The 27379-nt window shown below is 37.8% G+C and overlaps 3 protein-coding genes across 3 annotated transcripts; 1 reads left to right on the top strand and 2 right to left on the bottom strand.

Annotated features, from left to right (window-relative positions):
- Positions 1–220: 220 nt before the first annotated feature.
- rbm22 (RNA binding motif protein 22) lies at positions 221–10160 on the top strand. Its single transcript, XM_077195507.1, has 11 exons — positions 221–345; positions 933–986; positions 1093–1122; positions 1369–1501; positions 4895–4995; positions 5161–5333; positions 5517–5717; positions 8155–8319; positions 8406–8488; positions 9254–9385; positions 9491–10160. The coding sequence occupies exons 1-11, from the start codon at positions 292–294 to the stop codon at positions 9637–9639; spliced, it is 1275 nt and encodes a 424-aa protein (XP_077051622.1). The 5' UTR covers positions 221–291; the 3' UTR covers positions 9640–10160.
- Positions 10089–14568, bottom strand: LOC143701869 (myozenin-2). Its single transcript, XM_077195567.1, has 6 exons — positions 14408–14568; positions 14197–14288; positions 13418–13572; positions 12065–12227; positions 11784–11967; positions 10089–10506 (listed from the first exon to the last, which is right to left on the bottom strand). The coding sequence occupies exons 2-6, from the start codon at positions 14264–14266 to the stop codon at positions 10323–10325; spliced, it is 756 nt and encodes a 251-aa protein (XP_077051682.1). The 5' UTR covers positions 14267–14288; positions 14408–14568; the 3' UTR covers positions 10089–10322.
- A 1385-nt stretch (positions 14569–15953) lies between these two features.
- arl3l1 (ADP ribosylation factor like GTPase 3, like 1) lies at positions 15954–25387 on the bottom strand. Its single transcript, XM_077194773.1, has 6 exons — positions 25080–25387; positions 24800–24943; positions 21125–21241; positions 20984–21034; positions 19020–19205; positions 15954–17266 (listed from the first exon to the last, which is right to left on the bottom strand). Exons 1-6 carry the CDS (start codon positions 25095–25097, stop codon positions 17219–17221), a joined length of 564 nt encoding a protein of 187 aa, XP_077050888.1. The 5' UTR covers positions 25098–25387; the 3' UTR covers positions 15954–17218.
- Positions 25388–27379: the final 1992 nt, after the last annotated feature.

Raw genomic sequence — 27379 nt, 5'->3', positions numbered from 1 at the left:
GTTACATAAAAACGTAGATTGGCCTAATCTGATACCGAAAAGTAAGACGGACTGCCCCTGACTGACTGCTAGTGGGTCATACTAGAACTCCAGACACTGTTTATGACTATATGACTATGTTTATGCAACCAGCCCCAGCCCCTATGCCTAAATATCTTATGCAGAATTTTCCAATCCAGGAGGACAAATGTATACATTCCTCCATGACTTTAGGTGGCGCTGCGATTCTTTCCCAGCCCTACAGACGCAAAGCATTGTAGGTAAAGATTCCGCTCGCGCTAGGCTGTAGCAATGGCGACGTCGTTAGGATCCAACACTTACAACAGGCAAAACTGGGAGGATTCGGTGAGTGTAAAAATTTTTAAGAAGGATGTAAGAAGTATTACATGTTGCGACTGGTGCATTTACGTTCTTTATTTTGAGCTCACCAAATTAAAGCCTTTCCTAATAGGATCACCTTCTGTAGTAGTGTCTTAGCTTTTGGCTAATGAAACACCATTCTTATCGATAGTCAAAATGTTTTTATATAACGTACATTTACTGTAAACCGTCAACCAAACACCGGTATTTGCTAATAGAATAGTGTGAACATCCTCTCTCCTGTCACTGTATTGTAACTGATCTTTATTGTATAGACGCAAATAAACCTCGGATTGAAATTAAAATGACGATAAAGGTCATATTCGTTGAAAATTAAAAGTGTCCTGTTAACAAAAGAGTTTATATAACGCCAATAACAGTTAAATAATTATTTTTAATTACAACGTGCATGTATAATAGTGATATTGTTGGCTCATAACGTTTACAGTTAAATCCTCTATTGGATGCACTTCGTTTTGAAATATGGTTTTGTCTGAATATGTATATAATAACAGTAGTTCAAAACCTATATTTTTATTTATCTAATTGTTGAATTGTACTTATTTTAACAGGATTTTCCCATCCTCTGTCAAACATGCTTGGGAGAAAACCCTTATATCCGCATGGTAAGTAGAGTTAGTGCAGTTTCATGTGTTAATTATTAGTATAGATAGTTGTATTAGTTTGTATATAAACAAATTTTTCACTTTGTACATGCATTTCTTTTAACAGACCAAAGAGAAATTTGGCAAGGAGTGCAAGGTACTGCTGCTTTCATACTCATAAAATTTGCTAAATGTGCTCCTGACACTCTTCCCACAGTCATCTCAGAACTTTTCTATTTACTAATATATTAATTCAAATCTACAAGTAGAAACCACAACAAAGTCATGGAATTTCATTGGTTGAAAAAAAGAAAGAAATTGGTCTTGAAAAATGATGCTCCATATTTTTTTACCCACATTTTGAAAGTGCAGCATTATATTCTCTATTTTTCCTGTACTCTAGATCTGTGCGCGTCCCTTCACGGTGTTCCGCTGGTGTCCTGGAGTCAGGATGCGCTTTAAGAAGACAGAAGTGTGTCAGACCTGCAGTAAAATGAAGAATGTCTGTCAGACCTGCCTCCTGGATTTGGAATATGGTAATGCCGAACTGTTATTGTTTAGAATTTTAGCTAATAAAATCCTTATTTGTGGCTATACTTTGGATATATAAATATCTGTTAGTAATATTATGTTGACATTAAAGTAATAGTTCACTTAAAAATTTGTATTCTGTCATCATTTACTCACCCTCAAGTTGTTTTAAACTTGTATGAATTTATTTCTTCTGCGGAACAAAAAATAAGTTATTTTGAAGAATGTCAGTAACCAAACATCTGATGTAGCCTACCCCACTGACTTCCATAGTATTTTTTCGTACTATGGAAGTCAATGGGGTACAATCAAGTCTCAGTTTACCTATATTTTTCAAAATATCTTCCTTTGTGTTCAGCAGAAGAAATAAATTCATACAGGTTTGATACAACTTGAGGGTGAGTAAATGATGACGGTATTTTAATTTTTAAGTGAACTATTCCTTTAATGTTATCAAAATACAGGAATTTCTAACTTGCCTTACAATCCCACTAAAAAAATCGATGTTCAATACCGTTTGATACCACTTGGAAAAATTGCCACAACATTAACCTGTTAACCGTTTCCAGAGCGTCGGCGCACTGAAGCGGTTTTTTTTTTATTTAGTTCAAATTTACTATCAGATTTAATGTTATACCTTGACAAACTATACATCATTAAAAAGATATAATACTCAAGATTCAGTATTTGACCACTATTGTATTCTGAGAAACTTATAGTGACAGTTATGTCTTAATTTGTGTCAGGAGTTATGAAATGAAAAAATGAGTCGATACCTTTAATATGAATTATGAGCGTCAGCTGGTCCATTCATAAAAAACACTCCAAGCTGTCGTCATGACAGCGATTCGCAAAACATCGTCCCTCAGGGCTTTAGCTCAAAAATGTGCAGACTTGGAGAAATATTGATATATTCTCATAGATTCACATCATATTTCTATAGACAGGAATAATATTTGTTGAATTTATACCCAAATGCGTCGATGTAATCATTATGATCGCTTCTTACTGAGATGTGCTGTGTTTTCAATTCATACCAATAGCCTGAGGGCGCTATATGCACAATAACAGTCCATATATGGATCACGAAGAAGACCCATAGTCATGTGACATTCCAGGACGTCACTGATACAGAAAGTAGCTGACAGAGATCGCTGTAACATGCAGATAAAGATGTTTTGAAGACAATAAACATGATTGCAATGATATTTGAGTTACCTGTGTTCTTCAAGCCATGTCAGGTATTTCATAATAATAGATTATATTTATAATGTAATGCTAATCGATATAGATTTCATCATCGTGCAGAACACTATAAATAATACATTTTCTGTCAGATTTTTTTTTTTATCTGAAGCCAAATTAGATCACAGAAGATTATTTAAAACACTCGAGTTGCGTTATAAAGTAAGTTTGGAGCACAAACATGGTTTTAATCTCATAAATGGTCGTGTATTGATGGTGTGCTAAGCTAACATGCTAGCTAGCCCAGGTGCACCTGCCACCAGCAGTTATTGTTTTATGATTTTTTTCTAAATAGGAATGCTTACTGAAATGTTTCAGTGCATTTGATACCAGTTTCAAATATTTAGTGAGAACTTTGATAAAAGAAATTAGGGTTTGAAACCCTATGAATAGCCTGTGAATAGCCAGTCGTTAGTAGCTATAATGCAGACAAAAGAAATGCATATTTAGAGCCATAACCAGTCTGGAGAGGTGTAAATGTGTGCAGGGGAGACTGACTCTGAATGGGGCTCGTTTGCACCACAAAATAATAGAGACAATAGACTGATTAGATGACTCAGAAGATGACTAAACATCAGTTTGCATTTTAGAGTCTAATCAAAATAAAGTCATTTGACATGATCTTGAAAAACATTTAACTAAATACAGAGTTTTAGACTTATCATTTTCAGATTTTAAATATAAAATGGTCACACATATGGCTTTAGCTGCAGTGCATTTCTAGATTGCTCCAGGGCCAACTTCAATTTTATTTTTATGAAGATGTTTCATAAAAGTAAATTTCTAATAACTTTACAAAACTTTGAAGCTATTTAAACTTTTTTTTTTCATTATGACAATAATTATTTCTACATTTACAATAAACTACTAGGTGTCAGCTTTCAAATGAGATCATACTTGTGCTTTTAGTGCAAAGGGTTCATGAACTGTATCTGTTTTAGTTTGGGTATGCCATTTCTGGGGATTTTTCAAAAGTGGCCTTGAAGGTTAACAGGTTAAAGGCTCGTTCACTCAAAGTTGGAATACCGTGTAAAACAATTGTGAATAGAGCAGCGTTTCTATTCCATGTGTTCAAGAGAACAAAATAGTCTCTTTCTGAGAAACTGGCGCTAATTATCTGTAAAAATGTAAGTTGCTACATTTGGGGAAAGACACTGTGGGTTCATTTTCCTACATCATAAATGACTTGTGTCTCAGAGACGAAACACAATAAATGCTGTCATGTTAGCTTGAGTTGGATGCCTGGTGTTTGGGAACGCAATCATGCGAGAGACTTCGGCGAGGTCATTATACCAAATCAGTTCGATGACAGAGTTTGGCTCAAGCATTTCAGAATAATCAAACCAACATTTGAGATGCTGTGGCATGAAGTCCAAGTTATAAAATCACATCTGCTGTTTACGCAAAGTCATGTGAGTTTTTGTTGCACATCGAGGGATTTATTCGGTAGATGTGTTTCCATCCTAGTTTGTGCATGTCATTTTATCGGATACGTTTTGTTTATGCACATTTTTAGAATTTATGCACATCTTGGTATTTCCATCCAACTTTTTTTTATGCGATATCCCAAAATTAGCATAGAAATAGGTGGATGGAAACATAGCTAGTGAGGAGGCACAGCTGTTATACTGAGGAAAACTGAAACCATTTCAAATGTTTAGAATTGATGAGCATCGATTTTGCTGTTTGCTTCACATCATTGCACATTGTGAACTTTTAGTGAGAAAGCAGAATAGTAGACTTTTCCACATAAGAAAAAAGTCATGCTCTGGCAAGTTGAAATTATGACATGCTAAGTCAGTGGTTCTCAACTCCAGTCCTCGGGACCCACTGCTCTGGACATTTTTTATTTCTCCTTATTTAACACACCTGATTCAGATCACCAGGTCGTTAGGAGAGACTCCTTGATCTGAACTGAGTGTGTCAGATAAGAGAGACATACAAAATGTGCAGAGCAGCGGGTTCCGAGGACTGGAGTTGAGAACCACTGTGCTAAGTCATAGTCGAAATAATCACTTCAAAATAAATAAATAAATAAATAATGACTTAAAGTTTAAAAGTCATTGAGATAAAAAGTCAATTTTGAATTAATATCATAATTATAGTATTGTAAAGATTCATAATAATAAAGATATTTTTTCTTCTTTGGACAGGCTTGCCCATTCAGGTTCGTGACACTGGGCTGTCCGTTAAAGATGAAGTACCGAGATCGGACGTGAATAAGGAGTATTACACTCAGAATATGGAGAGAGAGGTACGTTTTCCATATATTACACATTTATTCATGCGTTTTGTAACGTCTGTCTGCATTGCCAAATCAAAGAAATCTTTAAGGATTTCCACATGATAACATAGCATAGTGAATGAAAATACTTATTAGTGTCTGTGGGTCAAATAATTGTAATGTTTTGGTGTGTAGATCGCTAACTCTGATGGCACGAGACCCGTGGGGCTGCTTGGGAAAGCACCGAGCAGCAGCGATATGCTGCTGAAACTGGCTCGTACCACACCGTACTACAAGAGGAACAGACCTCACATCTGTTCCTTTTGGGTGAAAGGGGAGTGTAAGAGAGGGGAAGAGTGTCCGTACAGGTGAGCAACACCGTAACAGTTTTTTATCGGTGTAAAATGATGACCCAAAATTCTCCATTGTCAGAAAACACCTAGTGTTGTTGGTCATGATTTTCCGAGTGGCTTTTTAATGAAATATGCTTACGGTGTGAATTATGAATTTTGATTACATTTGTGATGAAATGCATTGCCTTGATACCACAGGCATGAAAAGCCCACCGATCCGGATGACCCGCTGGCTGATCAGAACATTAAGGACCGTTACTATGGCATTAATGATCCTGTGGCTGATAAACTCTTGAAGCGGGCCTCCACTATGCCCAGACTGGACGTCCCTGAGGACAAGTCCATCACCACGCTCTATATTGGGGGGCTGGGAGAAAACGTTACAGATTCTGAGCTCAGGTAAGTGCACTATAGGGCTCTTAAAGCTATATTTGGTTAGTTGACACGCAACTTGCCCATGGACTTTTTTTATTAATCAGGGTTGCACTTTATTTTACAGTACGTGTACTTGCCTAAGAAAGTACTGATAATATAAGGTAACTATATGGGTTATCAGGCCTGTTCCTCTCTCGATCTTCAGCGTCGTCGCTCCTCCTTTTATGCTTCCGCTCCTCCGTGAGAGATGCGAGACCGGTGCGTCTCACAGGTATCATTCATTATCACTCACGCCACCGGCCTTGCACCGTTCTCTCACGTCCCTCGGCCTCGTCCTGCTCGCCACAATGACTTTATTCGACCATCTCTTCTCTTCCATGTCATTCTCCTAAGCTGATTACGTAGTGTAACAGCGCAGTGCTTCTGGGTTGTACGTCAGAACGTAGGCTCACTATATTTGCCAGCATCACACACATGACCAGCGTCGGCCAATAGTGAGTTAATGAGTTACACTACGTCAGTTAGTAAGTCAACAGAATGTTCATAAAGGGACAATCAAAATAGTGTTACCATGAATTTTTAAAAAGTTAATGTTTTTTATATAGTGTCTCACATGATCAATCTAAAGCTGCATGCATAATTGTAAAATAAAGTCCCTCTGTAGTCAATAATTGTATCCCTTGATCTCCAAAATTACATATTTAAATACATGAATTACTCTTCATGCCTTAAAGGGCACCTATTATGCAAAATTCACTTTTGCATGGTGTTTGGACATAAATGTGTGATGGCAGTGTTACACACACTGCCATCACACATTTATGTCCAAACACCATGCAAAAGTGAATCAACCACCCAGCAGTGATAAAAATCCACCCACTCCTTTTTTTAAAATCCCCATAAATCATAAGCAGTGTCTCCCAACGACCTGTTTTCAGAATGTGGCTTTTGTGACGTCACTAAAGCCACAGGCCCCGCCCACGAGTGTTGACAGACACTGCCGTTCTAACAGAACCGCCCTGATCGAGTTCACAGTGAGTTGAGAGTTGTACACATCCGCCATTGCTGCACTGATGAGAATGTCTCCCAAGCGTTGTCGGTGTTGTGTAGCTGGATGTATTAATCCACATAGCTCTGTTTATTTACTGGAGCGATAGGCCTAACATTATTGATCATGGCAGTAATGAAAGTGAGAGCGCGCACTTTATTACAGTTCATAGTTGTTTTACGGATATACAGTTTACCAGTTTATTAAGCACCCCCTGAAAAGGTGTGTATAATATTTGTTTACTGTTAGTTGTAACAAGTGTTTTTTGTACTTCGCTGTGTATGTTGATAATAATGAAAGGGAGAGAGTTTATGGATAATACTTTAATGCGGACTTCTTATAACGTTACAGTGTTTATTCAGCTCTTACAGTGATTTTCTAGAGTGAAATTGACGCTTCATCTTTTGTGTGATGTACAATAAACTTCATTGACCTGATCAGTATATGTTTACAACATTCGGACACGGTCCGCTACAACATGCTTGTACTAATACTGGATAAAATAAAGATGGAAAAACAAGTTATAACCGTAATTACACTAGACTATACCTGTTCAGTCTCCATACAGCATATATTATCTGGCTCTGTGGGCATCGAAATGAACACGGCTACTGAGAGTTTATGTTTTGATATTATCATTCTGTGAGATGAGAGATTGTCCTGACACAAACGTCCTGCGAGCTCGTGAGGCTCCGCCTTCTGGGCCGGCAGCAGCGGCTCATTTGCATTTAAAGGGATGCACACTAAAACGGTGCGTTTTTCTAAGCCTCAAAAAGTGACAATTTAAACATGCTGTAGATAATTATCTGTTGGGTATTTTGAGCTAAAACTTCACATACACACTCTGGGGACATCAGAGACTTATTTTACATCTTGTAAAAAAGGGGCATAATAGTTCCCTTTAAAATAGCTTGAATGTAACGTAACTCTACACCCTTGCCTAATTTAATATACTCTGTTCTATGAATACGCAAATGAGCCCGACTCTCACTCTCCCATACCAGCTCAAAGATCCACTCGTTGATAATCATGTTGATGTGATTGGTTACAAGGTAGTTTGTGACGTCAGAAACACCAGCGATTTCAAATTGCGTTTTTGAGACTTTTTTTTTTACTGCAATTTTAAGGATAAAATACTCAGCAATGGTGTGGATTTTGAATGAATTTGCTCATGGTTTGTCTTAAAGCACATTAAAATCACTACATAGACATATAAACAACATTGCAACAAAAGCTTGATTTTGCCCACAGGGGGAATTAAACTAAATGTAATTTATTTAGGAACCATTTTAAAGAGTATTTTTATTTTAATAATGTGCTGTTTTATATTATATTGAGGCCAAAATATCCTATCCTTTTTCTCTTCTGTGTCATTTCTTGATTAAAGATTCCAGTTTTCTTTTTTCCACAAAGGAATCACTTCTACCAGTTTGGGGAGATTCGTACCATCACCATTGTTCAAAGGCAGCAGTGTGCTTTCATCCAGTTCGCCACACGGCAGGCCGCAGAGACGGCTGCAGAGAAGTCCTTTAATAAACTCATCATTAATGGACGCCGGCTCAATGTTAAATGGGGCAGGTCGGTGACTGACTGTGCAATAACCCGAAAATCACCCAGTCTCATGTATGTGGTGGCGGTACTGAATGTTGCTGTGTGTCGTTTAGGTCACAGGCGGCTCGAGGGAAAGAGAAGGATGGGGTGACGGAGAGTGGAATCCGCCTGGAGCCAGTGCCAGGGCTCCCTGGTGGTATGTGCCAAAGTCTCTCATGCTTATGTTTTAGTAAAATAATATGAATTTATGTCAGTGGTTCTGACTAAAATGTATGCATGTTATTAATTAATTTTTTTATTTTTGGAGCTTGACCTGTCAGTTACACTAGTAAATTAAATAAATTTACAATGGTCATTTAATGATAAATTAAAATAAAAGTATGATTAATTGCACTGCTTATAAATGTATTTTATATTTATGAGGAATTCAATGGATTGCTTTTAAATATTTATTTTATTTATTTAGACATTTATTTATTTAGTTATTAGACCTTTCACTAGTAAATTAAATACAATGATCATTTAATATTAATACTGATTACATTTATTTGTTAAATTAATACATTTTTTGATTTACTTATTGTGAATTGTATGGATTGCTTTTAAATATTTATTTATTCATTTATTTTGGAGCTTGACCTGTCACACTAGTAAATTAAATTTACAGTGATGATTTAGTAATTAAAATAAAACTAAGATTAAATGTACTGCTTATAAAGGTTTTGATTTTTATTTAAATAAATTATTTTGTAATTTATTTATTATTGAACAGTATGTATTTTATTATATATATATATATATATATATATTTATATATATTTATTAATTTTAGTTTGACTTGTCACACTAGTAAATAAAATGGTACTTTTAAGATTATTCCAAAATAAACTTGGGCCCACTGTATATTGCATAAGCTAAAGCAGTGTGTGAATTTTTCCTTTCTCATATATCTTTTCAACAGCTCTGCCTCCACCCCCTGTGTCTGATGAAGATGCCTCCACCAATTACTTCAACCTGGCTCCAACCAGCTCTCCTGCTGTCATGAACCTGGGACTTCCTCCTCCTCCTGGGGTTGCCATGCCCCCACCACCTGGTAAGCTTCACCCCACTCACTTCCCCCTTCCTCTTTTTTTGGCCTGTTAGTAATCCAAGGTGAAGCGCTTCATTTATTCCCATTAACCTCATCTGTTCTTTCCAGGTTTTGGTCCTCCAATGTTCCACACCATGGATCCCATGGCCCCATCAATGCCCCCTCCAATGGGCATGAGGCCCCCTGGACAGGTCCACTACCCATCCCAGGATCCTCAGCGGATGGGCGCTCATGCAAGTCGCCATGGAGGCCCCTAGATAGTCATACAGCTTACCTCACTGTTCAGTGAGGTCCACTGAACAACTGAACCCAGAGTGATGTCATCTCTGCTCTCATTTTTTGGAATGTTTTTTATGTCACTCATTTTCAGAGCAAGTGAGTAAGATGGAATGCAAATGCATACTGAAAACATTAGAATTTAAACCATGAGAGAAAAACTTTTCTTTTTAAGCTTTTGTTTTATAATGACCCTTGATGAAACCGATATCATGCCTTTTCTAGGGCCAAATGGCGAAGAATTGGTTGCAGTGACCAACAATTACCAAATGGGGGCACTATTGACTATTTAAAATGCCTGACATCTTCATTTTTGTTTTTGACACTGTATTGTCCTACACCTCTAGAATATTCCATTGTTCCATATTACAGTTCCCAATAGTGTCCATTTCTTGTCCTCTAAATATAAAGAATGAAGTGTCATCCCGAATTGCTTTTAAGACTTTTTTTAATGTACAGCTGTCTGTTTGTGCTTACATTAAAGATGCTTCACATTTTGAAATACTGTGTGAATGTTTACGTAAACCGTATCATAGCACATAAACAGATAATGTATGTAAACGCTAAATTGGTATTTGATGGCTCAGCTCACAATTCACAGTGGCGTCTTAGGCATCCCTAAGAAACTTAGTCCTCACTTCTGTTTTGCCAAAATTCAGCAGCTTCACAAATCCAGAGACTCTATAACGTACTGGGTTCGCCAGCCCTGTGGCGTACGGTTGAAGTTGGGCCGGTGGCACATCCTGTCCCAGGTTAGGTGTGGCTCTGTAAAAGCCTGCAGCATCTCAAAACCTGGTAGCGGCAGAGTCCTTGCCGTACCTGCTGTCCCACCAAACGGCGTAGGAGCTCTGTAAAGAACAAAAGTGATTAAAAACAATACGATTTTTCCTAACTGATGAGTGGACATGCTAAGAAGCCATTAAGTGCACAGTCTTGTACCTTTGCCCTGTGTCCGATTTTTACTTTAGCTTTATAAAAAAAGTTTTTTATGTTGTGATTCTCCACATAGCTGGTTGGGTTGGTTCATATGGCTTATAACTCTTAAATACTTTTTAAAGATACATTTGGCTTGGGGGAAATTATTGGGAGAAATACTTTCAAAACCAAGGCAATTAAAAAAAGTGGGCACTATTGCTGTTTGAAACCCATTTTACTTCCATAATCTTATGTTCAAATTAAACACTTTTTAACCGGAAATATGTTGGTAGCTAACTAGCTGTTTGTTAAAATTATTCAGTAGCTTGTGTAAGTTAAAGGGTTAGTTCACCCAAAAATGAAAATTCTGTCAGTAATTACTCATGTTGTTCCAACCCCGTAAGACCTTCGTTCATCTTCGGAACACGAATTAAGATATTTTTCATGAAATCTGAGAGCTGGATCACTCCTCCATAGGCTTCTTAAGGGATTGAAACTTGCCAGCCCCGAAAAGTTATTAAAGACATTGTTAAAATAGTCCAAGTGACTGCAGTGGCTCATTCTTAAGTTTATCAAGTGTGACGGCCCATGGGTTTCCATGGGAGATATGGTATGACCATATTCCAATGACCTCTATTTGTTGTGGCTTTTGAGCTGGGCCATAACACAAGCGATGAGAATATTTTTTGTGTGCAAAAAACCCCAAAAATAACAACTTTATTTCAACTATTCATTTCCTTCTCTGGGCCTCGAGTCAGTTCACGAAGTTTAACAGCGTAGAGCTTCTGTTGTTGTACGTCACACGCATCACACACATGACCAGCGTCGGCCAATAGTGAGCCTACGTGTGATATACAACACAGAAGCACTACGCTGTTAAACTACGTTAACTGACTCGAGGCCCACAAAATATCAAAAATATCTTAATTTGTGTTCCGAAAATGAACAAAGGTCTTACAGGGTTGGAACAACATGAGGGTGAGTAATTACTGACTGAATTTTCATTTTTGGGTGAACTATCCCTTTAAGTAACATCAGCAAAACATCCATCAAAGATTACATAACCAAATGTTTTTTTATTTTTTATTATGTGAAGCATTTACAATAAGACCAGGAACCTATGTTTAGAAAGTAAAAGGAAAAAAGTTTTACTTTAATTTACTTAATGCTGAATTTAATGAGGATGCCAGTAGTTGTGCTTAATGGGTACCTGTTGAAGCATTTGTAATTGGCTGGGGTGAGTTTGTAAGGTGTTTCAGGAAGGCTGGTACTTATAGTAGCCAAAAGTGTTACTCTGTCAATGGGCTTTTCCTCCCAGGGGGATTGGTAAGACTTGGGGATCACAGTGACATTGAACTTTTCAGGAGGAACCTCTTTCAGGTGCCCCCCATAACCTGTGTGAAAGAAATGTGGGTTTCCCTTGATTATGGGCACAAAATTGAACTTAATATACTCATACAGAATTAAGATACACTTTTTTCATGTATTTACCAGGTGCAAGCAAGCTTGGGTTTCTTTTTTTAGCGACTGTGCTCTTGAGTGTGGTGACCAGGTTATTTTTTCCAGGCTGGGTGATGTAGATTTCAGAGGTGAAGTACTCGCCGCCTTTCTCTCCTTGTTTGTCTTTCTGACCTTGAAGGCTTTCCACTAAGGGCTAGGTATAGTGTTAAAACATCATCCATTATTTCTGAACCTCACTCTTAAAAATAAAGTTTCTAAAAGAGGGTTTTTGCAGCGATGTAAAAAAAAACTTTATTTTTATGAGTATGGGATTTATAGTTACCTCAGGGGTGTCTAATACTTTCTGCTGGAGGGCCTGAGGAGTACCTTGATTAACTGGTTGATTAAATGCTGCTGGAAGGTGGTCCTCCAGTTATTTCCTAGTTGGTTTACCTCAGTAAACATCTTAAGTTTACCTCAGGGTCTCCAATCCTGTTTAAACACCTAAACTAGCTAATCAAAGTCTTCAGGGCGACTACAAACGCCCAGGCAGCAGGTTGGAGATAAACTCTTCAGGAAGTTGGCCCTCCTGGAGCAGGATTGGACATCCCTGGCCTCACACTCATATAGCTTTCACAACACATTTTACTTCTGTAAAGTTAAACTCTCACAATTCTGTGAGAACAGGATATTCAATGAGAAGAAAATAGGGCAGCGTGTGATTTTCTCCATAAGAGATTGATTGGATCATGAAAAGTGGGGATTGCATGGAGCCGGACCTAAATGTGAGTTTGCAGTTGATTGTGGAGTTTCCTCCTCAATATTTGAAGGCTTTTTGACGTGGAGGCTTTAGGTCACCCTCAAGATAGTCCCAAATGTAACATGATTTATTCAAATATATTATTTGTTATCATTGCCGCAATCTTAAAGTTAATCCGGATAGAAATAATATTTGATTATTCACATTATTCACATTAGGGCAGTCATGGCCTTATGGTAACAGAGTTGGACTGGTGACCCAAAAGTTGCTGGTTTGATTCCAGCACAGGCAGGAATATGGCTGTTTGGCTGTTTGTTAGGTGTCCTTGAGCGAGGTGTCCTTAACCTCCAATCGCTCCCCGGGCGCCACTCAAGGCTGCCCGCTGCTCCAGGTGTGTGTATCCACGTTTGCGCTGTGTGTGTGTTCACTACTCACTACTCTGGATTACCATACTTGGCCATCACGTGTCACTTTCACTTTCACATTACACTCAAATAATAGCATAACTATTTGACTATTGGTTAACATTGGGACCAAATTCATAAATGGAAACAGTATTAAACCAGGAACATTCCTTTAAGTAAATGGGGTCCATTCTGATTTCATGTTGACTTTAACCTTGTGAACACAGTAAGATATCTTACATTGATGTGTCTGTTTGCTATATTCTCCAGGGTGAATCTCTCCACTCTTTTGAGTCTCTCGTGAAACATTATGGATCCTCTGTTTGACAGTAGATTGAGCTCTTCCATCATCAGATCCTGAGGAACACTGATCTTCTTTCCCAGATTCAGACATGCTGATTTACATGCACAGATATGTTGAAACGCATTTTATATTAATCACAGATCCATTAAGAAACAACATTAGAATGTTATAAGCTAGTAATTACAGCACTATAAACTAGTAATATCACATTTAATTCAAAGGTTTGCTTTAATACTGTGTAATCATTCATACTTAATGTCAGCAAAAGCATGTCTAGGATTCTCTGTCACCATTTTGACTCCAATCATGAGCACAATATGTGCGGCTGATTAAATCATTAAATTTGACACAGGCGTCTGGGTGTAACCTCAGCCTGCTGTTTGTTCTGTAATGTTTAAGAGGGTTCAGATCTTTCCCAATCAGGCGTGGATGAGTCATGATCTCTTGGAGTAAAGCATTTAGTCTCCGGCTGTCATATTACATTACAAATACCCTTACTGTTTTGGGAACCGAGTCAAAGCAGTTGAGACATGCCAGAGAAGAAGGTGAAAATTTGGCTTTGTTTTCACTTTACAGACTGTTTTGATTCTTTCCCCACACGTCATAGTGCTGTTTCTTTCAAGCTGCTTTTATTGAATCAGTAATATCCATTGAGATGACATGCTGTTTGAAGAAACTCTGCTTTTTTTTTTTGCTTGCTTCTGATGTATCTTACCTCCATCTGTGTCCGAGCACAGCTCCTGTTGATCTTTCTCCTTAGATACGTCAGTGTATGGCACAGGCATGATGATATTAATAGTGTCCAGTCTTCAATAAAATCAGCCCAGAAGAATCATTTATTTTGAGATTTTTTTCCCACTAAAATTAATCTATTTATTTATTTATTTATTTATTTTAACAAATCCTCTCATTATAGCAAAACTTACCAATTTTAAAATGATGCCAGTCTATGATGTATCCTGTCCAGAGGTAGAAACGCTTGTGTGTCAGATACACTGTGGACCTTCTTTTTTGCCCTGGTTAGATCACGGTCTTATTATAGCAAGTGAAGTGTATATCTAATGGACATGGATTAGCACGGTAGAGCTTCAGCATCCACACTAATGAAAATTTGATCCACTGGCCATAACACTAAGCATTCAGATCAGTGACCGGGGAGGAAGGCAAGACTCTGAGTCATGCCCAAGTCTGTCTGCCTCTGGGGTTTAACACCTTTTGCTGAAGGGATGCCATGGGCCAAGGGACTTCATTTTTTGGTAACATTTTAGTTTATGATCCAATTCTCACTATTAATTAGTTGCTTATTAGCATGCATGTTACTAGTATATTGGCTGTTTATTAGTAGGCCTACTATGCCTCATTCTACATGACCATATTCTACACCCTTAAAAATCCCACCCAATTTCTACCCTATACCTAAACTTAACAACTACCTTACTTACTATCAAAAAGTAGTAATTAGGAGTTTATTGAGGTAAAAGTCGTAGTTAATAGTTAGTTAATGGTGAGAATTGGACCCTAATCTAAAGTGACTCATTTTTTAATGTTTGTCTAAATAGACTTCTGCAGGGATGACATATATTCTAGGCCAAAACAGGTTTTTTTTGTCCAGAAGTTGATTTTTTTAAAGGGTTTTTGGTTGAATGTCTGAAATAAGGTCTGTGGTTAACACAAGCTCAAGATATTTTCACGTTTTATTCTACAACATAAGTATTCTAACACATAAGTAATCCACCCCTTTGCTATTATTTGTCTTAAAGGCGATTGCTAACAAGTGGCTAAATTGGAAGAAGTTGTTGGCGACGATTAAACGGCATCACGCTGAACAGGTAAACTACTCATTAATCCATTATCACAGCCTATAATTTTTTTTTTTTTAAGTTAAGACTGAAAAAGTTGGAAGCGTAATGGTTGTAACGTTGAAGTCAAAGTTCAAAGTTGTGAAGATTATCCTGGAAAAATAAACATGTAAAAATCAAAATTGTGTTGATCACAAATCTAGTTTTCTGCAATAATGCAAAAGCCAATGGAAAAATGCAACTGTTTTTGTCAAGGGAACCAGGGTGATGCTAACTTCCGGGTTGCCCTACAACCATCATCACTGCAGCACTGTGTTGTATCCGCTATCAAATATGCAAGCTTAATTGAATAATATCAGTCGAGCCAAATACCATACAAAAAGTTTTAGAGACACTGGATCTCATTCACTAATTGTGTGTACGCACAAATTAGTTTGATATCTGAGTATGAAAGTTTTTACAATCAAATCTTGAATCATCAATAACTTTCATAACAACGAAATGTATGCAAAAGTTGTATGTATTTGAACTTGTTTTGAGGATGTGGATGGAGCTTGAAGGTCTAGCCACACCCAACCCTACCCATAATCATTAAACATAACTCCACCAATCAGGTCTACAGAGGTGGACCTGGACTAGCAAGACAAAGCAACTAGCAATATTGCGTCTAAAATGTAAGTTATTCAATATTAACTTTCTGTTTATTAATGTGCTGTATAAAAACAATTATCACACTCACAGTCTTATTGTTGATTCCAACATCACTACGGCTGTGATTACATGTTATTCAGAACAACAGCACTCTTGCTTCTGGGTTATTGCTTGAATATCTATTTTAGATCTTCCATAAAGGTTGGAAAACGTGGATAAAACGAACTTGACTACTCCAGGATCTTGCTTGAATTTGAATTCAAGTCATAATCTTAAACTATTAGAAAATGTAGTCACAATTTCATTTCACATAATCATATTTTGATTATGCCCACACAGGGTAATCATATAGAAACAACCAAATCCAGTCATACTGAGACAAAAAACAAACAAACATGGGTTTCACATATCACCTTACAAAGTACAACAGTTTTGCTCAGTTTCAGATAATTCTTTGGTGTGACAACTATCAAAACAACTGAAGAAGACTATATATATTTGTAATGGATACAGGAATGCGTCATCCTTATTTTAGGCTGAAAATCTTGCTTGTGTCCATTATTTATGCCCTGGTATGTCATATCCCTAAAAAATGTAACGGCAACATCTTGATTAAAAGATTGTAATAAAACTCATCTTGTCAAACAAAAATGCTTTGTAAGAGCATAAGAGATGAGAGGGGGAAATGCTTTGTTTTGTTGTTTTCCTTTGTCTCTTTAGGCAGCTAATTTACAAACGGGAAGAAAGATTTTTAATATTATTTCTGTCATGACAACTCTCGCAGAGATTGGCATGGTAATGATCATGGATATGGCAATGTTAATGCATTTGGTCTTGGCGGAATAGATCTACACTGCTGCAATGTAGTCAGTACATTCATGCCAATACATTCACGGACATTGCTGTGAGCATGTAAGACATGCTGTGCCGCACATGTAACATACATGAAATAACCCCCTGTAGCAGATCTATACAGGTGGAGCTGGGGAAGGAGGAGGGTTTTTGAAGGCGCACTGCAGACTGCTAACAGCAACACTAACAGTATTTGAATGTTGAGCAGAAAGCTCTTTGACCACTGATGCAATAGCAACCAATCAGCTGCGCTGTAGATAACGATGCTATCGCTACCAAATTGAGTTAAGGGCCTATCAGCCTGCACCATCTAGAGTTTCATGCCAGAACTTTGTATTACAAAAAGAGCTTTCCAAAGTAAATACTTTATATGTGGTTTACATTAACAGAAGTATTAGAGCAATTGTACAAAATAACACCTGGGAGTAAGCAGATTCATTTCTTCTTATTTACAATATTGTTGCTGATCCAGTTCATGCCATCCTGAAAGAAAAAATAATGAATTAATGTCTAATCATTGGTATTATATATATATATATATATATATATATATATATATATATATATATATATATATATATATATACAGGTCCTTCTAAAAAAAATTAGCATATTGTGATAAAGTTCATTATTTTCCATAATGTAATGATACAAATTAAACTTTCATATATTTTAGATTCATTGCACACCAACTGAAATATTTCAGGTCTTTTATTGTTTTAATACTGATGATTTTGGCATACAGCTCATGAAAACCCAAAATTCCTGTCTCAAAAAATTAGCATATCATGAAAAGGGTCTCTAAACGAGCTATTAACCTAATCATCTGAATCAACTAATTAACTCTAAACACCTGCAAAAGATTCCTGAGGCTTTTAAAAACTCCCAGCCTGTTTCATTACTCAAAACCGCAATCATGGGTAAGACTGCCGACCTGACTGCTGTCCAGAAGGCCATCATTGACACCCTCAAGCAAGAGAGTAAGACACAGAAAGAAATTTATGAACAAATAGGCTGTTCCCAGAGTGCTGTATCAAGGCACCTCAGTGGGAAGTCTGTGGGAAGGAAAAAGTGTGGCAAAAAACGCTGCACAACGAGAAGAGGTGACCGGACCCTGAGGAAGATTGTGGAGAAGGACCGATTACAGACCTTGGGGGAACTGCGGAAGCAGTGGACTGAGTCTGGAGTAGAAACATCCAGAGCCACGTTGCACAGGCGTGTGCAGGAAATGGGCTACAGGTGCCGCATTCCCCAGGTCAAGCCACTTTTGAACCAGAAACAGCGGCAGAAGTGCCTGACCTGGGCTACAGAGAAGCAGCACTGGACTGTTGCTCAGTTTTGCATGTCATTCGGAAATCAAGGTGCCAGAGTCTGGAGGAAGACTGGGGAGAAGGAAATGCCAAAATGCCTGAAGTCCAGTGTCAAGTACCCACAGTCAGTGATGGTCTGGGGTGCCATGTCAGCTGCTGGTGTTGGTCCACTGTGTTTTATCAAGGGCAGGGTCAATGCAGCTAGCTATCAGGAGATTTTGGAGCACTTCATGCTTCCATCTGCTGAAAAGCTTTATGGAGATGAAGATTTCATTTTTCAGCACGACCTGGCACCTGCTCACAGTGCCAAAACCACTGGTAAATGGTTTACTGACCATGGTATTACTGTGCTCAATTGGCCTGCCAACTCCCTGACCTGAACCCTATAGAGAATCTGTGGGATATTGAGAAGAGAAAGTTGAGAGACGCAAGACCCAACACTCTGGATGAGCTTAAGGCCGCTATCGAAGCATCCTGGGCCTCCATCACACCTCAGCAGTGCCACAGGCTGATTGCCTCCATGCCACGCCGCATTGAAGCAGTCATTTCTGCAAAAGGATTCCCGACCAAGTATTGACTATTGAGTGCATAACTGAACATAATTATTTGACGGTTGACTTTTTTATTTATTTATTAAAAACACTTCTTTTATTGGTCGGATGAAATATGCTAATTTTTTGAGACAGGAATTTTGGGTTTTCATGAGCTGTATGCCAAAATCATCAGTATTAAAACAATAAAAGACCTGAAATATTTCAGTTGGTGTGCAATGAATCTAAAATATATGAAAGTTTAATTTTTATCATTACATTATGGAAAATAATGAACTTTATCACAATATGCTAATTTTTTGAGAAGGACCTGAATATATATATTTCAGAGGTTTTATTAAAAAGCTGATACAAATTTAAATTCACTATACAAACCTGTACACCTTCCCCAGATACGGCAGAACAGGCCTGGATCTGCCACTCTCTGTCCCGGTATGTGTGCAGGTTGAGCCCCTCTGCGATCTCACTGGCAGGGGAAGCTGTGGCCAGGTCCTGTTTATTGGCAAAGATGAGCAATGGCACACCCCTCAGGTTCTCCTCATCGGTGAGCTCCGACAGCTCCTGTGGAAGAAGGTCAACACCAAATAGAGGTTAGCATACGGTCAATCCCAATTCATGTATTATTTGTAAATGCTTTAATCCAGAGTGATTTACACTTACAGCATGTTCACATTATAGATTTTTTTGTGTGTTCCCCTAAGGACTGAACCAAAGATCATGGCATTGCTAACACTTAGACTTATCAGTTGAGCTATAGGACCCCTAATGTACAAACTGGAAAGACACTGTATTCATCATCAGTGGTACATGGTTTGAATACAGTGCAGTGAAGTTTGATCATTGTAGGAGTGAGGACCTTTTGCTACATGGAATCTTAACCCTTAAACGCATGAATGTTTCGCCAATCATTATTACATATTCGGGTCTTTAGCGACACATGTCTATATCTATCTAACACGAATGAATCTCTACCAGTCACGATAATATAGAACTCTCCTTATATTAAAGTAACAATTACAGAAGAATACAAAAAATTATATTGTTACCTTTTGGAGCTTTGAAGGGTTCAGTTTGAGCAGATGTTTTATACCATCATCACTGTCCTCGTCAGAGCTCATTTCCCAGTACAATCAGAATCTGGCTTAAATTATCAATCTCAAACTATCATTTTCAACATTTCCAAAATCAATATTTTGATCTATAACAGCTTCTTTACCAGATCCACCATCAAGTGACAGTGACACTAATATTTAATTGCGTTTAGTATTTGCTCTACAGTAAATCTCTGAGCCATTTCAAGTTTTGCTGATGATTCTTCCAATTCTTTTGTTTGTGTATCATTGAAAAAAATCATTTTGTATCAGACGGTCACCGAGTGGAATAAAGTCGAATTGCACTTACTCAGTTATTAAAGATTCAATTATTGTTGTGCAGAAAAAATATACTTACACTGTTACACACCTCTGTTCGTTAGCAAGCCTATAGAATCTTTACAAAAAATGAATGGTGAAACAGGCATTCTTTTACAATTTTATTATTATAAAATCTTGTTTTTAATGAATGAATACTAAGAAGGTTGATTGTTAAAAAATGAATGTGGAGGATCTGCAGGCCTGGTAGTGAATGATGTCTTGGGTCACTAAAGACCAGAGGTATGCGTTTAAGGGTTAAATTCAGATTCTTCAAACTATATTTAATGTAATATAATATTAATAGATATCTTAAAATAAACATTTTAAACTTCAGACTGTCTGGCATGATACAAATGTGTTCATGTTTCACTTCTCATTTCCACCTTAATCAAATGCATTGTTCTCTGTAATGCTTGTTGTTTACACAATACCAAATTCATTATATTTTGAATATTTGGAGCAAGAGCGTTGTAAAATTCCCCTGATTGTAACACTTGTGGTATATTTTTTTATAGATGGGAAGTTAAAATCTGGTTAGGGGTCAAGCCCAAAATAATGCAACGCTGGCATTTCATCACTCTTCAAAATGAGGAACTAATTAAAGATACACAATAAAAAGTTTAAAGCCATTAACATGTATTGTATGAAACTAGAAAGACTGTTTTGAAAACATTTCTTCTGGAAAATTGTCTTAATGGACAGATCTAATTTAGGATTAACCCATATATAGGATCTCTTTTTATTTGATTTGTGCTGACGGCTGCTTCAATTGAGCCTCGAGACAAAACATATCCAGCCTGTGCACATTGCAAGTAAACAAAATTTTGGGCAAAATGCTTGCCGTATAAATATATTAGATAAAAAGCTTTTCAGGGAAAAATAAGAAGCTGTGATTGATTGTCACAGATTGATTCTGTCTAGTCTTACCAGTCCTGTTTCCTCAAATCTCTTTTTGTCTGCACTGTCAATCACGTAGATCTAAAAAAAAAAAGATTCACAAAATGTGCAGTAAATATTCTCACAACATGCTAACTTGTGAATTTTCTCCCTTGAGCATTGCTGTCATACCAATAAATCAGTGTTCTCTAGGTACTTTTTCCAGAATGGTCGAATCTTCCTCTGTCCTCCGATGTCCCACACATTTAGCTTCATGTTATCACAGGTCACACTTTTAATGTTGAATCCCTGAAATAGCAAAATTAGCAGATGATACAGCTGTGGATACTTGTTTTGTAGATTTTCTGTGAATTATAATGATTGCCTAGTTTCAGAGACAGGGCTTAGATTAAACTAAGTAGCTTTTATAAACGTGCCTTAGAAAAACACATTACTCGTGTGCATCTTAAAACAAAACAATGGCTATAGATATTTTAAGATATGCCAGTTGCAAGTGGATTTCAGTTAAAACAGTTCAAACATGCATTTTAGTCCAGGACTAGCTTAAGCCTTGTCTGGGAAACCGGGGGTACATCTCACAATGGCGCTTGGAAATGACTGTATATCACAATTGTGACTTTAACATGATGATTATTGTAGTTCTAGACTAAATGTGAGCATGCATTTACTAGTCTCAATTGCACAAAAACGGATTCAGTATTTCTTCAAATGAATAAAAACCGTGAAATTCATACCACACTCATTCATACTTTTTTTTAGTAGTCACAAAGTAATTACTTATATACTTATCCAAAATTATCTAACATTTACCTTCTCATGTTTTACTTTGAGGCAGAAATTGGCTTCCTTAACGGGAGACTTTCTTATTAAATAAACTCTTTGGTTTGATTGGGCCAAAATCATAAGACCATAGATAAAGGCACGATGTATTTAGACTCCTAGTCTAAATTTATCCTGCCCCTAAGCAGCCTCCAACTACTGAGACTTTATGGTTAAGTAATCTTTAACCGTGGGATTAAAGACACTGTTATGGTGCTATTCTTAGAGAGGATCTTCTCTCCCCACAGGCCTCGGCTCTTTACAGCTTTAACTGGCTGCAACATATAATGGCTGTTGACAAAACTCGTGCTAAACAGCAAATAGTCTCACATTACTCAGGTCCCAGGATATTTTAAGTAATCGAGCAACAGCGTGCCAACATCTTAACTGTTAGCAAGCTGTGCACAGCGGAGTCCAAAATAATCCATGCTGAATGTTGTGTTAACAGCCATAAATTGCATCCACTGTACAAATTCACTGGTTGACAATACTGTCAGTCAATGGTAGATAAATGTACAATTTTTATAATTGACATTAATTAATTTTTACATCAGATGCATTCTCTGTGGCTGATTTCATGCTAACAACCAGCACTAATACACACAGTCATGGCATGCTCTATCTCTGACCCCTCAACAGTAAACCAGACTGATCACATTTGATCCTATTAACTGAAACTTTCTTGGAAGTTTGAGATGCCATTATGTCTATTTATACCATTTATTTGGATAGTAGTTCTTTCTAGGACAGTCCCTTCACCACCTTCAAATGGTTTCCTAGCAGGAGTATGGGTGCTTTTTTGTTTGTCTCTGAGGGTTGTAGGTAGACCTCAACATCTAGTGGGTCGCTTTCGTCATGTCACAGTGTTGTATTATACAAGACATACAGTTGTTGAACCACATCTATCTATTAGGGGAACAAAGGGCAAGATTGTTTTTTTTTTAGTGACAAATGAAACAACTGACATTTAACCATCAGTTAAACTCTTGAAGGTTAAATTAGTACATAGTTTCTAAATGGAAGTGCTTTTTACCTCAGACTAAAACAAAAGTGTTAAATGAAGCCGTGTATTCTGACAAAATATATTTCCTACAAATGCAAACATTTGTTACATTATTATGTTTTTTCGCCAGTGATTGAAAGATTTACTAATTAATTAAATAATTTATCACAAAAAACAACAAAAATAACGGGGTTGGAACAACATAAGGGTGAGTAATTACTGACAGAATTTTCGCTTTTGGTGAACTATCCCTTTAATAGAGGGAATGCATTAACGTCACTTTCCCGCCAGAACACGCCCCCTCAGCCGGACTGAGTGGCAGAAGAGCAGCTGCGTGACTGTATTTAATAGGGGGAAACTGCGAAAACGCAAGTAAAACAAACGATTATCAGTTTAAACTAAAGATTGGACTCAATATAGTTTTCCTCACAACTTACTAAAGATCCAGTGATCATGGATATTGACATGCAGCCAGGAATCGTGTTTCCTGACATTTATATGTGCCTGATTTTGACACCGGGGAAATACATACAGCAAATTTGCCTGTGAACGCTTTATATACAATATAGGCAGGTCTAAATCCAGGTGATCACTTATATCAATCTTATATATATCATCATATCGTCTAGACTTAAAACTTGTATAGTTTTTTGTCCGTGTTTATTTAAAAATGTCAAATTATACAGAATATACAGTGGTAAATAATTGATTGATGAGTTGTCACTGCAATATATAACAAAACAATATATAGAGAATGATTTTACCACTAAATTCAGCATATTGACACAAAAATGATAACTGCAAATCCACCTTTCGCTGCCTGGAGTCCAGTTGTTTCTATGAATTGCAGCGATCTATTTGCTTCTCTTTTCTGTAGCTTTAGGTAGTCTGTAAAAATATACCTCATATTTCTTGTCAAATCTAGTTGTACAGTCAGTCTCAAAGCTTTTTCCCGTTTTAGACGCGTTTTGTGTATTTTTCCGCAGCATTCACGCTGAAAACCAATGCTGCCGCTCAGTCTTTTTGCCACTTAGTGGGCGTAACTGCAGTCACTCCGGCCAACGGTGACGTCACTTGCATTCCCTCTATACTACTTTTCTTTTATATTTTAATAACAATATTAGCAATAGTATATAATAACTTATATATATTTTCTTAATGGAAGTCTGTTTGCACCTTGGACTAAAACAAAGGTAAATGAGAATTTATTTGTCATAATTGTGACTTTAAATCTCACTATTTGACTTGACACGTCTTAATGTGATGTTAAATCTCGCAATTGTGGATTTATTTCTCATAATGGTCAATTTATTTCTCATATTTGAGACCATATACTTTATAAATTGTATGAAATTATACACACACACACACACACACACACACACACACACACACACACACACACACACACACACACACACACACACACACACACACACACACACACACACACACACACACACACACACACACACACACACAGTACAGTATACTCATTTACATAATTACACATTTATTAAACCACCAAAAAGTTACCCTCATTGTCAAAGACCTTTGAAGGGGTTTTTCACAGTAGTATTTGTCCTCGGTCTGCCCTCTTTATCACTGATTAACCTGATTGACTGTTTTACAGTCTAGTGTTATCCAAGATACAGCTAAAAATACACATTGCTTTTATGGCAAAGAGTGACTTTAGCATGAACATTTCAAATTGACTGTTGTATTTAAACTGAAGCCAAACTGTCAAAGGCTTTGAAAATATTTCTAAACACTAAAAAAGCACAATAAATGTGTTAGCCTGCCTCACTAGTAACTTCACACCTTAACAAATTAGTGTTTTGCAAGTCATCTCACATCCTTTAATAGTTGGATAAGCAGTAAACGTACATTCTGTAATGTCAGAGGGCTGTCACTGCTTTCATAACCACATGTGTCTTAAGTTGTAAGACTTTTTTTGATCTAGCATATTGAGAAAGTGAAAAAAATCCAAAGCTTTGAAAGCCCCTCAAAGCTGCTCTTCTCACCTGAGTCGGGGTGATGGTGTTCACATCTTCGGAGGCAAGTTGTTTTAACAAAGTTGTTTTTCCGGCATTATCCAGACCGAGAAGGACTATCCGAAGCTCTAGCTCTGTAGTGCCCTTTAACTTCTCAATGACTGAAAACAAACCCTTGAAAACAAACATTTGTGCCTTAAATAGTTTCAGGTACATCCATCACAATGATGTGTATAACATACATAAACTATTTTTAACTTTGTTCCAAAGAATTTCCAAATAGGCTCTTCAAGCAGATCGAAACATTTACCTTTTGGACTTCTCCCATAGTGCCGTGAATTTCGTGGTAGGAAGATGATGCAGAAAGAGATGGATAGGCGCAGCTACATTCTATGTGGGATATATCCAGGTAAGTGTTGGGTTTTCTTATTGGTCCACTGTTTATTGAGTCCTCTTCCCTCAGAATACGTGTTCTTCACTTTGTAGTGTGCAGTACCTTTGCTTCTCTCAGTTCTTGGCCTTCCTCATATGTGACAGGAGAGGATGTGGAGGTGGGTAAAGATGGGGGAGGGGTAGGATTAGTAGGACACAATTAGCAATCTCTCCGCCCGCCACCCCTCCACTCGTCTCCTCCAGCACATCTCCAGCATTAAAGACTTACCTGGATTATCCTTAACCACCACCTGCTTTAGAATAGGCTTCTGAGACTCTCTTTGCTCCCTTCAGTATGTTGCCCCTCCCCCCAGATGCTAGTGAAGAGTTTCAGAATTGTGAGTGTCTTCATGATGTTATCAGCCAATCAGTGTTATGTCACATGACATTTATAGCGAAGGCAATTTGCTTGCCATTCTTACCAAAACACTAGTGTAAAGGTTATTTATTACCATGTTTGTGTCTTTAGTTTCCGGTTAAATGTCAAATAATAATCCTGCATTGAAGTAAACCAACAAACATTTCCACTATATTTCCAATGCCAAAAACTATTATCTCCCTGCATATTTGGTTGTCCTGCAGACCTTGAAATAGAGAGTCTTTATGTTTAAGATTCCACCTCATATTGATTTTTTAAAACTACTTTACCTTCCTGAAAAAGACCTCAGTATATACAAGCAGGCTTCAGATCTGTTTCTGTAGCAGTAGCCTATAATAGATGTCAACATCAAAAGTCATCATTCCCTTGAAGCAACACTTTCTGGGGTTTAAAACAGTCCTTCCCTCCCTTTGTATTACGCCGAAGAGCCACAATGTTCCTTTCTCCCTGTTAATGAAAGCAGTTGGGGGGCATCTCTATCCACAGAGCAGTCAGAATCCAGACTCACAATGGTGAGTTTCCTGGTGCATCCCGAGTGTCCTTATCATTGCTCTGCAGACGTACTGCACTCTATTGTTGGCTGTTTGCTCCTGTAGGGATTCCATAATATTCTGGGGGATTAGGAACCAATTACTGAATGACCAACAAACTCCAACAAAACTTTGAGAGTTGAGATATTACTCATTCTATGATGATAGTGTCTCTGTCATTTCCAAAACTGTCTAGCATGTTAATTACGACATCATTAGCAATAATTACATTACTTTGAGTCTTCATGATTACATTAGTCTACTAGTCACATATGTGTAGACTCATTTAATATTAATTGATCCCTTAGGAAAGAACAAAATCATAAATGAGATCTCATTAATGTCATTTTCCTGGAGAGCATAGAGATTAGATTCAAGGCAGGAAGCAACTGAACATTTAACATTTCGCTGGAAAACGCTGCCCCCCTAAACACCGGAGGTGGTGGGGAGGAAACAGTGGTGTGAGGGTGTCGAGAAGAAGCTCGTTTTTGATATTGTATTTTTACGCACCCCTTCCCAGGGGGCACACCCTCTCGGTCCTGGGCGCAAAGGCCTCAGAACTTCTTTTTCTTTTCAGGTCCAAACTGGATCTGGTTTAGGCTGGGTGGCCGACAGCCCCAAACCTTGGGCACGGCATGGGAGGAACTTGTCTAAAGCCTCCTCGTGCCTTTAACTTCCCGGAACCTCCCGGGCGACAGTATTTGACTGAGTCGCTGAATAGGCCGGAAGGCTAGTGGCATGGGACATTTGCTTAGTCACAGGTAGAGACAGATCTGTGGCTTGGCGCAGCTCAGAAAACACCTCCTCACTGACGTTTCCCCGACCGTGCCCAGTTCTTTAAGCAGGTCAGCCTGGTATGCCTGCAATATATTGTGTAGGGCAGCACCAGCCTGACCTACCGCCTGAAAAGCTTTCCCTACCAGCGTAGATGTAATTCTGCATGATCTGGAGGGAAGCGCAGGCTTTTTGAGTGATGATAGGGGAGAGATAGCCCCCAGGCATCTCTTCAACCGGGGGCATCATCGTATAATCCTGTGCCTTTGCACCAACAATAGTTGAATATACCAACGTCACAGGCACAAAGACATGGTAAGAATAAGGTTTGTTCCATGATTTAGGTAATTCATCATGGAGATCTTGAAAGAAGGGGAGGGTCCGTCTCACTGATGCCTCCCCTTGGCCACCCGACAGAAATCAGTCGTCTAAATTGTATCGTCTGGGGATCTCTTGTTCCTCTGGCCAGTCTAAATGAAGACTGTCCACAGTGTG

This window comes from Siphateles boraxobius, unplaced genomic scaffold (genome assembly GCF_051911475.1).
Source record: "Siphateles boraxobius isolate OS27281-9 unplaced genomic scaffold, OSU_SipBor_1 11, whole genome shotgun sequence".
Lineage (NCBI taxonomy): Eukaryota > Metazoa > Chordata > Actinopteri > Cypriniformes > Leuciscidae > Siphateles > Siphateles boraxobius.
The sequence above is the reverse complement of the archived record's forward strand: the minus strand, read 5'-3'. Positions and strand labels throughout refer to the sequence as shown.